This window comes from Pongo abelii, chromosome 16 (genome assembly GCF_028885655.2).
Source record: "Pongo abelii isolate AG06213 chromosome 16, NHGRI_mPonAbe1-v2.0_pri, whole genome shotgun sequence".
Lineage (NCBI taxonomy): Eukaryota > Metazoa > Chordata > Mammalia > Primates > Hominidae > Pongo > Pongo abelii.
The window spans coordinates 15495752-15510055 of record NC_072001.2 but is presented as its reverse complement, the minus strand read 5'-3'; the positions used below and the strand labels follow the sequence as shown (position 1 = coordinate 15510055).

The 14304-nt window shown below is 41.2% G+C and overlaps 1 protein-coding gene across 1 annotated transcript; it reads right to left on the bottom strand.

Moving 5' to 3' along the window:
- Window positions 1-11636: 11636 nt before the first annotated feature.
- On the bottom strand, window positions 11637-14304 carry LOC129050253 (fascin-like). The gene is given in 1 exon segment (XM_054532048.2): window positions 11637-14304. A coding segment is annotated over 1 exon segment (1479 nt). The 5' UTR covers window positions 14290-14304; the 3' UTR covers window positions 11637-12810.

Genomic DNA, 14304 nt, shown 5'->3' with positions numbered 1-14304 from the left:
AAAAGAGATATTCAAGGATTAAGATATAGTAAAATTTTCACTGCTTCATCACAGACATTCTTTTTATTTTTGAGGCAGGGACTTGTTCTGTCACCCAGGCCGGAGTGCAGTAGCATGGTCACAGCTCACTGTAGCCTCAACCTTCTGGGCTCAATCCTCCTGCCTCAGCCTTCCAAGTAGCTGGGACTACAGGCATGCAACCACCATGTCCAGCTAAATTTTGTATTTTTTGTGGAGATGGGGTTTCACCATGTTGGCCAGGCTGGTCTCAAACTCCTGACCTCTGGTGATCCTCCCCCCTTGGCCTCTGAAATTGCTGGGCTTACAGGCATGAGACATCATGCCCGGCCTGCCCTTCCATTTCAAACCTTTCCTGTGCATAGTGAAGAATACCATGACTACTAGTAGTTTGGTGTTACTGCCTTTATTTGTGCTAAAGTGCCAGCATTTTTACCCACTATTGTATTTGCACCTTTACAGCAAATGTCACTATGTTAGTATTCCTGTTAAAATAGTTTGAACCTGGATGTCTGAGGGCCCCACTTTGGGAACCATTGAAATAGGTACTTAAACCTACTATATATCATATCTTTTCATCTACAAGATTTTTAAAAACATAATTTCATTTAATTTTTTCTGTAATTTTAAAAATATGTTTTTGAGGAGTTTCAGTTCAGAGCAACACATATTTTATTTTGCTTAAGCTGAAGTTTATTAGACAAATACTGACCTAATAGAATGAGGTCCTAAATCTAGTTGCAGTTTCTTTAGCAAAAAAAAAAAAAAAAAAAAACCCAAAACTGAAAACATAAAAATGGTCCCGTATGGTGTAGTCCCAATGTATGCTGAAGAATTTGAAGAAGAAAATGCAATACTCAGTAAGTGCTGTTCTTTATGAATAGGATTAATTCTGAACAGTTTCTTTTAGCCTGTAAAGAGATTTGGGACACAGTAAGAGAGGAATGAGAATATAGTAAAATAAACCATTATTGAAGAGATATACTGTTAATGATGTCCTCTTTCAATACAACTTGCTTTTTTCTTTTTTCTTTTCTTTTTTTTCTTTCTTTTTTTTTTTTTTTTGAGACAGAGTCTTGCTCTGTCCCAGGCTGGAGTGCAGTGGCACAATCTCAGCTCACTGCAACCTCCGCCTCCCTGGTTCAAGCGATTCCCCTGTATCACCCTCCTGAGTAGCTGGGACTACAGGCATGTGCCACCATGCCCAGCTAATTTTTTCTTATTTTAGTAGAAACAGGGTTTCACCATGTTTGCCAGGATGGTCTCAATCTCCTGACCTCGTGATCCACCCACCTCGGCCTCCCAAAGTGCTGGGATTACAGGCATGAGCCACCATTCCTGGCTAACTTGTTTTTCTTAAAAGAACCTTCAGTAAATATTTTGTTTCTGTGGCCTCGGCTATAATTCAGATTACAGTTTTCAAAGCAGTGTTTCCTAAAGTTGTTTGTGCAAAATTGTTTTCCATGACTTGAACCTAGTTGTTCTGAAGCTAATATATAATAATAATGGCTTCTCCCCAATTTATAATAGAAAACAGTACAAAGTAACAGACTATTATATGGGGGATGGAAGAAAAAGGACAAGGGTTGAAAAAGTAACTATTGCATACTATGCTCACCATCTGATTAATGGATACATATGTACTCCAAACCTGCGTATCAAGTAGTATCCCATGTAAAAAATCTGCATATGTACCCACTAAATCTAAAATAGATGTTGAAAGAAAAGTTTTTCTATGTCAGCAATAATTGAATTGAAGGTGTAAAACTGTAATAAAAATTGAGACACTACAAAGTATCTTGTAGTTAAGCTACAAAAAAAAAATTCTAAAGCCATCTATATAGAAAATTTTAGGAACTGATCTTAAAGGAAATCCAAATAAGTGGTGAATTATCATGTCAATCGATGTGATAAATTAATATTAAATTACATTATTTTTTCAATAAATCTAATATGGTCATTGATTTTAAAATGTGCATAGAATATTAATTTTTAATAAATAATGATTAATTTTTAAAAATGCAGAGGGTTGGACTTGCCTTATCAGACATGGGAACGTATTACAAATATATGGGGAAAAATGCGGTAACTGGTGAATTTTTCGTTTTCATTAAGAAATAATGGATCTGGCCAGGCGCAGTGGCTCATGCCTGTAATCCCAGCACTTTGGGAGGCTGAGGAGGGCAGATCACCTGAGGTCAGGAGTTCAAGACCAGCCCTATCAACATGGTGAAAACCCCCTCTACTAAAAAAAAAAAAAAAAAAAAAAAAATTAGCCAGGCGTGGTGGTGGGTGCCTGTAATCCTAGCTGCCTGGGAGGCTGAGGCAGGGAGAATCCCTTGAACCTGGGAGGTGGAGGTTGCAGTAAGATTGCACTACTGCCCTCCAGCATGGGCGACAGAGTGAGACTATGTCTCAAAAAAAAAAAAAAATGCTGGATCTCACTGGCAATGGAAAGGGAAAGGAAAGTTACTGATGGCAACATATTACTAATGGTAAATAAGCAATGAAAAGATACTCAGTATCATATGTCATTAGAAAATTGCAAACCAAAACAATGAGATGCTACTACATAGCTCTTATAATGGCCAAAATCCAAAATAGTAACACTACTGAGTGCTGGTAAGAACAATGAGCAGAAATAACTCTTATTCATTGCTAGTTGGGATGCAAAATGGTACATCCACTTTGGAAGATGGTTTAGCAGTTTTTTATGGCACTAAGCACACTCTTAGCCTATGATTCCATAATTGTGCTTCTTGGTATTTGCCAAATGAGTTGAAAACTTATGCCCACACAAAACATACACACAAATGTTTATACCAGTATTATTCATAATTACCAAGACAGAAACAACCAAAGTACCTTTCAATAGGCAAATAGACTAACACTCTATGGTGTAGCCATACAATGGAATATTAATCAGTTCTATATAAAAAAAAGAGCTATCAAGCCACAAAAAGGAATGGAAGAACTTTAAATGCATATTACTGAGTGAAAGAAGCCAATATGAAAGCCTACACACTATGTGGTTTCAAGTATATGACATTTTGAAAAAGGCAAAACTGTGGAGACAGTAAAAAGATCAGTCATTTCCAGGGGTTCCTGGGGAGGAAAGAAAGGAGGAATAACTAGGTAGCACACAGGGGATTTTTAGGGCAGTGAAACTATTATTTTCTGTAACATTGTCATGGTGGGTACATCTCTGTTAAAATCCATAAAATGGACACCACAAAGAGTGAACCCTAATATAATTATGAACTTTAGATAAAAATAATTTATCAACATTTTCTCATCACCTGTAACAAATGTAAGATACTAATGTTAAAAATACCACAAGATGTTAAAAATCGGAGAAATGGGGGTGGAGTGAGAGAGTCTACAGACAGGCATTTTAACTTTCACTAATTTTTGCCTGTAAACATAAAATAGCTCAAAAAGTAATATCTATTAATTTATATATATATATAAATATATATGTGGTTACTACAATGTCTTATTGAGATTAATACACAGTGAGAGATTGTGTCTAAGAACTGACATGGTCTTTAATTTGAATAACAACATTGAAATACAATATAAGTGTATTTAACTATAAATTAAGAAAATAAATTTTTCATATATGAATTGTTTATAACACTTTATTGAAATAACACCCACATCAATCCTCATCAGTTCTGAGGCCCACATAATAATTAAAGGCCTCCAGCCAGTCCAATTTCATTCATTCCTAGAACTAGTGAGTTTCACTCTTGCAGGCCATGAGTAGCAGTTCTTCAACGGACAATGAGATCTCAAAAGAGAAAGGTGTGTTCTATTTCTTTGTGACTAGTGTCCTAAGTCATGGAGACAGAATCATGGGCTTGGAAGTAGCATCATCTTCCAGGTTGCTGTGTAACTCACATTCCCAAGGAACAGACTGTTGGCAAACCCTTTGGTCTCCATCCTTGGGATTTCTTCTTCTCCTCTACATTTTGTTTCTCTTTCTCATTTTTTCTAAATCATTTTTTCTTTTTCCAACCAATGATGTTTGTCCTTTTGTCCTAGGACTGGATCTCATTTATCTTTCTGGGAATAGCGCCATCTCTAAAGACTCCAGGTCAACCCACTTCATATTTAATCATTCCAGTCTAGATACTAAATATTGCAGCGTCAGTCAACATTCCCAGGGCCAGATCTTACCTCACACCTCAGGGTCATAACTCTCTTGACTACATTGGGTTTTGTCCTAATTTCCTCATTCTTGGCCGTGTGTATTTGTCCTATCCTGGGAACAAGGAGAGGCGTGAAGAGCTTTCTCTTGCATTTCAATATTAACCCTACTCCCGTATTCTTCCAAGAAAGCCAGGAAAAACAATGCCAAGGTTTTCCATTCAGTTTATATTTCATGTATAATTAACTTTTGTATTGAACATGAATAAACTGAAAATTTCTTGAAATAGAAACAATTTGATAGAATTTTGTGGGTACAGTGTATACAATCCATGTCCAATAAATTACTGATATCTAAACTTGTTATAGATTTTTTGTTCCATCATGTACTAATTCAGTAATTCGATTGGAATAAAACTAACATTTGTTTGTTAGTTATAATTCATTCTTGGTAAGCCTTTTTCTGTGTTTTGCTTATGCTTCCATTATCTTCTAGATGAGCACTTTTGTATATCTAATTTAGAAGCATTACATTAAGAACAGTAAGAGAGAATAATAAGCAAGTGTGAATATTTTTTCATAACCACTTATGAAGAAACAGAAGGACTCCTATTACATTCACTGTAACAAATTATAAAGTCATAAACACATACTCTTCAAAGTAGCAATAGGCAAATCAGGGAGAGAGAGAGAGGAGAGAGAGAGAGCAGAAAGTTGCTCCCAGAAGACAATGAATTTATTGCTACCACTGAAAAAGTTTTTGGAAGGGATGAAGCTTTTTGCTAACATATACAATAGCAACTGCAAAAGGAATAGGACCTGGAATCTTCAGCTGAATCAGTCTATTTATAATCTCATGTAAGACTGGTAGAGACAAAACATAGGTCATTGCTTTCTCATCATTCATTAATTCACTCACTCATTCAAAACACAAATAGATGCACGCTATGCTACACACTGGGGATACAAATGGTTACAACAATCCCTCAAGTTTCTCAAAGCCAGTGGGAGAAATAGGCATATAAACAACTAATATCATGCACTGTCATATTGGACACTTGAAGACTGCCTAATGGACTGTGGGACTACAATATAAGATACTGTCAGTTTGTCCTAAGAAGGTCACTCACGGGGAAGTGAAGACTGAATTGCATCACAAAGGAATAGTCAAATTTTCCAGGCCCACAGGGAAAATGCTATTCCAGATGGGAGGACCATTGTGAGCAAAGTTAAGGATCAAGGAAAAAATATAAGTTTGAAGAGATGAAAGTAGAGCCACGTTGTTCAGTACAAAGGGTGGAGAATTTGGTGAGAGAAATGAGAATCAGGAGGGAGAGTGGACAGGGTCAGATCACAAATGGTCATGGTCAACCTAAAACTAAGAGGCTGAGAATTTATCAGGAGACAAGTAGGTGTCAAAGATGTTATAAGGTGCAACATGATGAGGTTTGCATTTCAGAACCGCAGCGCTGATAGTGGTGCAGAGGCTGGATTACAAGCGGGAATGGAGGAGCTGGAGGCCGGGGTAGGAGAGAAAGGAGTATGAGGAGTGGTGGGGGGAGTGGGGTGGGGATGGATTTCCTAAAAAGATGATCAAGGAAGAGAGATTGGGTTGGGGCATTCAGAGGCAAAAACAGAAGGAAAAAGAAATCTAAAAGGAAGGAGAAGGGACAGGCCTGTGTACCAATTTGAATAATACTGCAATTGTTTATTGAGAGCTCATGATGTCCCAAACATGATATTTTAATCCTCACTACAATGAATTTTGGACTTTCTTAAAATTTTATCAATTGATATTCAGAGGAGTTAAATCGCTTACTGAAGGCCATGCCAATTTTAAGTTAAGGGATGAGGTTAAAACTAAATGCTACTAGATACAAGGCTGGTGTCCTCTCAACTATATTCTTTGGCCCTCTTAACTGGATCAGCAACAGGGGAGAAGGCAGAGACTAGAATAGCTCCTCACAGTTCTCTGGATCTGCTTGGATGCTGACCAGTTTGGAGGAAGAAGATGAATTAAATGGAGGTAGCTGAGGGATATCCAGGTGCAAAAGATAAATAAGCTGTTGGATACACCGGTCTGAAGAAGGTTCCTGGTGACACTGGTTGGTAGATAGACCGAGAGTTGAAATTCACCTGCAGTAATTGTTACTCTGTGTCTTCCTGTTGCATTTATGGGCCAGCTCAGTATATCTTTTCCTCTATCTTTTAAAGTTAGAATTTAAAATACCTACCTAATAATTACTTCCTGAAGAGTAAAAATCTTTTGTTATAGTTTTTCATTGGTCATGTTATTTATTAATGCTATCCTCAACAAATATGTATTCATTAACCATTGGGTACATTGTGCAAATTACACCGCACTATTTGATAGAAAGAATGAGGTCTCTTCTTGCTAAATAGCTCTAGTCATCTCCCTTTTATAGTTTCCTTTACTTTGTCTTAAAAGCAATTTATTTTTCTATTCATTATTCATCTTATTACATGTTCTTTTTGCTTCACTTTAATCCTTTTTTGCAGAAGAAAGATTATAAATAAAAATATCTGTATATAACTATAAAGCTTACACTCTCATAGCCGGCATAGAGTTTGTGCAAAAGCAAAAAGATGAAAACTTTAGCTCTTTTGTAGGTATGATTTTTGAGTTGTGATGGCAAGAAAATTAAGTGGGATTTTGATATAAGAGTAACAAAAAGGAGCCTGTAGGGAGAAAACAGATAATACATTGAGAATGAATAGAAATTATTTATCAGGCTGGCTCTGCCACAGCAATTCTTGTCCCTTCCCTAAAATTAATTATTTTCTGGTTTAACTGAGAAAATATGAGACAATCTCAAATTTCCTCAGAGCTAGAATATAATATTCCATTTTATTAGCCCTAGAACAACATGAACGGAAGCTTTAGTGGTAGCGTTATAGTCTATGCTGTGGTTTGTTAGCAGTGCATTATTACCTAAGAGATCGCTGCTTAGTTCAGCCAGTTAACTGGAGGTCACTAAAATGTTCTGCTCTTGAAAGAGAAAGAGGGGGAGAAAGGGCAGGGGTGGGTAGAGAGAGAGAGAGAGTGAGTGATCCTTCTTCACAGAGCAATTTGTGTAAATGCATGGTCCAGTGGCCCTGAGATCCATTAATTAAATTTCTAGACTTCATAGCATTCGCTGATGAATCATGATGAAAAAAGTTGGAAGGGAATAGGAAACACATACACTGCAGTATCTTGTTTCGCCAGAGTTGGGCCCTTGAGAATTAAGTGATACTTTGACATAATTCAGAATTAACAAAATCTGTCTGCTCTCTAAAAGTGTGTATTTTCATAATTTAAGTAAGTCATGCAAATTAGCTTAGATCAAAATGTGAGCTCCATTGTTGCCTGCAAGTCAGCATGATTTCATGATTGGTGATATAATAGTATCATCACCCCAGGGAAGGATATTTCTGTGAAATTAAGTGATATAGTTCTATCTGAGTAGGAATATTGTACCTGAAAAATCCTGCTAATAAATATAGGTCTCATTTTGATATTTTGGAATTTTATAGGGAATTAAATATAATAAAATCATGCATCCTACTGAGGTCAGACATCTGAGAAAAACAGGTCAGTCAAATCCTCATTCCTGTGAAATTTACCAAGGGGCTTTTAAAATGGCCAAACGTTAAAGTATCTAGCATGATGCTTGAAATATAATCTGTGGAAATACACTAAACTAAAATGACATTGTCCAGTCTCATGGCTTCAAATTCCAGCCCCATGCTAATGATCAAATTTTCTATGCATTCAAAGCTCCTGAACTGAGATTTAGATATGTAACATCTCTACTGGTTTCTTCACCTTACTGTTTCCCATACCAAACTTCTATTCTTTCTTTTCCTGATCCATTTCCCTCCACCTTTTCTATTATATTCAATGTAATTAAATAGGGATGTTTGGCTCCAGCTATGAAATTTGACTCACATCCCATGTCAAATTCATCACCAAATCCTGTCAACTCTACTTCAAAAATATTTTCAAAATATGACCACCTCTTACCAGTACCACTCTAGTTCAAATCATCCTGTCTCTTTCCTAGGTGATTGCAATAACATCTCACTACCTAGATCTACCCTTTGTCCTATAGTCAATTCTTATCTCAGCAGACAGCAGACTATTAAAGCTGTGAACCATATCAGCCTCCATTTCAAGTGCCTTCAGTGGCTTCCATTTCACCTCCAGTAAAATAGAAATCTCCACAATGACATCTAAGACTCTCCATGGTTGGTCCCCTTCTTGCCTTACAACTAAAAACTCTTCTACCATTACCACTGTATTTACTCTGCTGTAGCAGGGAGACCTGTTTGCTGTCCCTTAAACAAAGCAGATGTCTTTCTCCTCTGGTCTTTGCATTTGCTGGTCCTATTACTGGGAGTGTTCTTTTTCCCATCCTCTTGATGACTTCCCTCATCTCCTTCAAGTCCTTGATGGAATGTTCTTACACAGTGAGGATTTCCCTGGCAACCATATTTAAAACAGAATCTTCAGTCCCATGTCCAGCACTCTTTATGCACCTTTCCTGTTTTAGAATAGTTTGAGAAAATGAGTAAGTGTTTTGGGGACACAGCACTTACTATCATCTGACATAATTAGGCATAAAACTGTATTTCTTAATTATTTTCTTATGTATTTGTTTGCCTGCCATCATAACTAAGCATTTAGTAGAGACTGTCTATTTTATTCACAATGGTATTCCTAATTCCTTAAAAGTGTTTGGTATAAAACAAACATACATTGAGCATTTGTTGAATAAAAGAATTATATGTAAAATTATAATCAGACATTATTCCAGGGGAAAACTCTTAGTCTCTAAACAAATTTATTTGGATACCTGGTAAATTATACCATAACTAATTTAGGAAATAAATTTGCTCCTCTTATGTCAATTGAGGGAAGCTTTGGCAAGAGCATTCTGCTTCATCTCCAAGTCTTTTTCTTCAAAGCCTATTGTTATTTTTTTCAAATCTGACAACCCTATGAGACCTACCCAGCTGAAGATTAGCTGGGATGCCCAGTTCCTGTTCTCACTGTGGGGCACCAGATTTTCTGGGCAAGCAGAGTGAGTAGATAAAGCAATGGGATGGGGTGAGGTTACAGGCATCAGCCCATTCTAGGCTTTGCTCTTCAACACACACTGTCCTCCTGAGCCAGGACGCAGACCATGGCTACTTTTGCCCCTGCATGTCTGTTCTGATTTCTTTCTTTATATGGGATGTCTCACTATTCTCCTGCTTTTAATATGGAGTTGCAGTCTCTAAGCTAAAAGGCCAAGTACAGATTCACCTGCCAATGAAGCTCTTTAAATTCTCTCTTCTTTCTCAGGACTCATTGGCTGTAAGTCCATGGAACAAAAACAGAATTTGCTACTTTTCAGTGACATTGTTTTAGTTGAGTTGTGTTTAACCAACTTGTTGAATGAACTGACACTGTACATTCTCCCTGTAAAATAACAGTGTGTTTTCTATTATGCCTATGTAAGTCTGTTGCCTCAACTTGGCGTTATGTTAACTTACCTACCAGACAGTTTATTTAGGTTGTATTCAAGTTGGGCTTTTGTGACATAAATAAAATCAGTGATGTGATTATAATATAGTGGTACTATTTATGTAAAAATATTTGGGTCTTGAAAAGATTAGAAAAAGCTAAGTTGATTCATAGGAGGGCAAAGCAATGTAAAAATTTTAAGAAAAAATTATAAAATTAGAATAATCAGAATAGCAAAATTTTAACAAGCTAAAAGGTTTTTGCACCTCAATTACTTTTTTTTGTTCTACTTTAAACAGGTAAAAATTTAGAATTATGACTGACTTGTTATGATCATAATTTATACAAAGAAGACAATGTATAGAAACTCCAGTTAATAGAGTAATAATCAAAGGGTCCTGGACTTATATCAAAATATTGGCCAAATAATTTACATTTCTGGTTTTTTTTTTAACCCCATGAACCTCCTCCTTAACTCACTTTTTAGATTAACTATAAAAAAACTGGTCTCAATTATATTTGAATAGAAGGTTTCTACTCTATTGTTCTCTAACTTGACCATGTTCGGTACCCTTAATTAAAATATATAATTCTTTAGTAAATAGTTTTCATAGATGTTTTCTTTCTAACTGGTTATATGAAAGCTACCCAATAATGGGCAGGTTGAATAGTCGTGGGGTAGGCTCAGTGTTGGTCTGTGGAATGTTACTGTAGGTCTCCACAAACCTAAGACACAGAAACACACCTTTAGAATTATCTACTTCACAGTAGAACTGTGACAGAGCCTGAGGCTTGCCTGACTCCATACTTCTTGGTGTTATTCACAACACCACAGCCTAATTTTGCTTATTTCTTTATTTGAAGAAATCTTGAAAAAGAATTGCGTTCTTTGATTTTTCTACTTAATTAAAAATTTCATCGGAATCGGCAATATCTTTCTGTGATGGCAATTGTATCTCCTAAAAAATCACAGTGGAGATATATTTGGAATAAATATATCCAAATATTGAAGTAGTACATTCTCAAATATCTGAGTAGTATATTCCATAAATTATGTCTGCAGGCTTAGAAATAACCTTCATATAATATTAATAAAAATCAAACTAGCTATTCAAAATATACTCATGGCATTGGACATTTGGAGGTAATTTTCACCAACCATCAATGTCTGTATTCATATATTTATGTGATGGTATTGTTATTTCTGTAGTCTTGGTCAACAAAATTTACTCATGTTTGATATAATTTCCACATACTCATAGCATGACTTTGGAAGTAATGCAGTGCTTGAAATTTAAGGAAAAAAATATCTGGTTAGGATTCCAAAATGTAAATCATTGAATAAAACAGTGCCATTTACTTTAAGATGAGGACAGTATTTTGATGGGAGGACATAGGTGATTTTGTGAACAACAAAATAATCTTGAAGCCACATACATATGGTAAATATTCACACTTAGGACTATGTGGGAATGGCAGCAGTCATTTCCAATAAATAACGTGTGAAAATCAATAGGACAGTTCCAAAAACACCTCCTGCTTTTTCATGGCATAAAGCCAAAGCTCTGCTATATGAATATTACATATGTTTTTGACAAAACATCTAGTCTTGCACCAGACACAATATTCTAGTTTCCTGAAGAGGAAACTTTATTAAAGCATGTGCTAAGTAAACTATAAGATTCATATTAGAAACTTCAGTCCTATAGCTGTTTCTATTTATTTGGGGTTGGAAAAAAAATGGCATTATTGTACATGTACTTGCTTTATAGTTAAAAAAAAATGGAGGGGGGCAAAATAAATCACACTCTCAAAGCATCAAGGAAATTTATAGTGGAATTATGAATCATATCATTGTGGGGTCATTTTCCTTTGTATCATGATATCATATGAGACCAATGTCAAATGGAATAGGTAAAAAATGGACAAAAAGTTTTTTTTGGGGGGGGAAGGCTGCAGACTGAGTTATTTTATTTCACTATTTCCAGTTTGAAGCTACTATCATGGGCGTTTAGAGTTATACAAATAACACTTACAAAAAATAAAAGACCAAGACACCCAGAGTGAGATGCATGTCGGGGACGAGGGAGGCTGGCAGCAGGGGGGCCCCGGCGGCTCACCCCAGGGCTCCCCAAGGGGGTGATGCCTGGCTTCATCCACCCAGGAGGCCCAGGGAGCACCAATCACAGTGGGGGCTCTGGCCTAGGCGTCCTGCAGCCCAGGCCCAGGGCTGGGGCTGGACGGGAAGGACGGAAAGAGAGGGCTGAGATGCACCCGCTGGGGAGGGTGCTGAGACGCCCCACCCAGATCACTCACTACTACAGCCAGGCTTGCCTGGGACGCCTCCAGCAACAATATTTCATCTAAAAAAATACTGATTTGGTCATTTTCCGTTTCCAGTCACGCTAGGGTGAAAGGAAAGAGACAGGAGGAAGACGGCCCCCACACCCCTACCCCCCGCCACCACCACCCTGGCAGAACATGCAGCGGGCAGACCCTGTGGCTGTCACGCCCTGCCGCTCCACGGAAGGGAGCCAGGCTGAGCCTCTGCCACGTGAGAGAGGGGCTGTTTCCAGCCACCACCCAAAAAAACCCGAGGGTCAGTCCTAGTCCACCCGACGGCTTCCCTTCCCAAGCAGGGGTTTCCGGACAGTGCACCAGGGAGGGCCACTGACAGGCTTGGGACACGTGCCCAGCTCCTGGGGGGCTGGGAGGAGGTGGCCAGGAGGGGCAAGAGATTCCAGTTACACTACACGCCCAGGGCTCCCAGCCCCCAACCGTCCCTTAGCCGCTTCCAGAGAAGTAAGGCTCAGAGCCGTCTGAGGTCAGAAGAAAGAGGTGCCAGACTCGCCCCATGGCAGACAAGAGGGCAGGGGCATCTGAAATCACTCCCAGGGCCAGGCCGCAGCCGCTGACCCGAGGGGAGTAGGGAACCCGGGCGGAGGGGAGAGTGGGGAGTCCATAGGGGCGACAGGCGGGGGCACCGTTTTCTCTGGGGTTTCCAGTTTGAAAGGCAAGGGGCTTGCCTCCCGCCCCGGGGAGCCCACCTGGAGGAGAAGGGGTTAGCAGGGAGGGTTGGAAGGAGCCGCCACGTGGGCAGGGGCGGGGAAGTGCGGGGCGGGCGGGCCCTAGTACTGCCAGAGCGAGGTGCGGTCCACGGTCTCCGCGGAGGCCTTCAGGACCCCTGCGTGGTCGCCCTTCAGGTAGCGCCCGCCCACCTTGACGGCCACCTTGTTGTCGCAGAACTCGAAGAAGAAGTCCACAGGAGGGTCGCCGCTGCTGGTGACCGCGGAGTCACTGCCCACCGTCCAGTATTTGCCTGTGGAGTCTTTGATGTTGTAGGCGCCATCGTTGAACTCCAGCTGGAAGGCGTCATAGCTGGAGCGGTTGGCGTCCAGGGTGCCCCTGACCTTGCGGCAGCCGATGAAGCCGTGCTCCCCGCGGAACACGATGATGGGGCGGTTGATGAGCTTCATGAAGAAGAGCTCTGAGTCCCCTGCTGTCTCCACCGAGGCGGCCAGCTGCCCATTCTTCTTAGATGTCACAAACTTGCCATTGGACGCCCTCAGTGTGATGCGCCCGTCACGCCGCTCAATGTCGAAGTAGCAGCTGGCATTCTGGGTGGAGGCGGTGGACTGCACGCCCCCAGTGGCCGTCAGCGTCCAGTACTTGCCCGTGTGGGTACGGAAGGCACACTTTTTGGTGTCGCGGTCGATCTCCAGCTGGAAGGTCTCCAGGTCGGTCTCCTCGTCCTGATTGGCAGACAGGTCCCTACCCTGGCGCGTGGACACATTCCTCTCGTTGGCCGCCTGCAGCACGACCTGGGCGCAGCTCTGCTCCAGGGCAAAGAGCTCGTCCTTGCCCACCTTGGTGGCCTTGCCGGCCTTGAGCGTGTTGCTGGGCCCCGACGGCGCCAGGTAAGGACCCTCGCAGCCGCGGAAGGCCACCTTGCCGAAGTGGAACTCCAGCGTGTAGCCAGTGGCCGGCTCGGGGCTCGCCACCAGGCGCCCGTCATGGCGCAGGAAGCGGTGGTCGGCGGTCTGCACTCTGTAGCGCTGGTCCTGGAAGGCGAGGATGATGAGCGAGTCGATGCCCCAGGGCACGTCGCGGTCCACGGCGATCTCGTCGGCCGGCCGCGCGCTCAGGTGCGCCTAGCGCCTACGGGTGACGCTGTAGGTGTTGACCTGAGGGTGCATGGCGATGTGCACGCTCCGCTTCTCGGCGGGGGACACCGTCTGCGCGAAGCACGACAGGCGGTCCTCGGTGCCTCCGAAGTAGCGCCGGTGCTCCTCGGACTGCAGCGACCAGCGGCCGTCCTCGTGCGCCACGATGAGGAAGCGGCAGTCGGGACCGGGCACCTTGCGCTCGCAGGTCACGTTGCCGTCCTTGTCCGCCGCCAGGTAGCGGCCCAGGTGGCTGCGCAGGCACACGGCCGCGCTGCCCGCCTCGTCAGGGGGCTGCTCCGGCGTCCAGATCTGCTTCTTCTTCAGGCTGCTGGCCGACGCGTTAACCTTGAACCCGAATGCCTCGGCCGTCAGGTACTTGTTGCCGCAGTTGATGAGGCCGAACTGAATCTGCACTGCCTCGGCTGTGCCGTTGGCAGTCATGGTGGCGGTGGACGG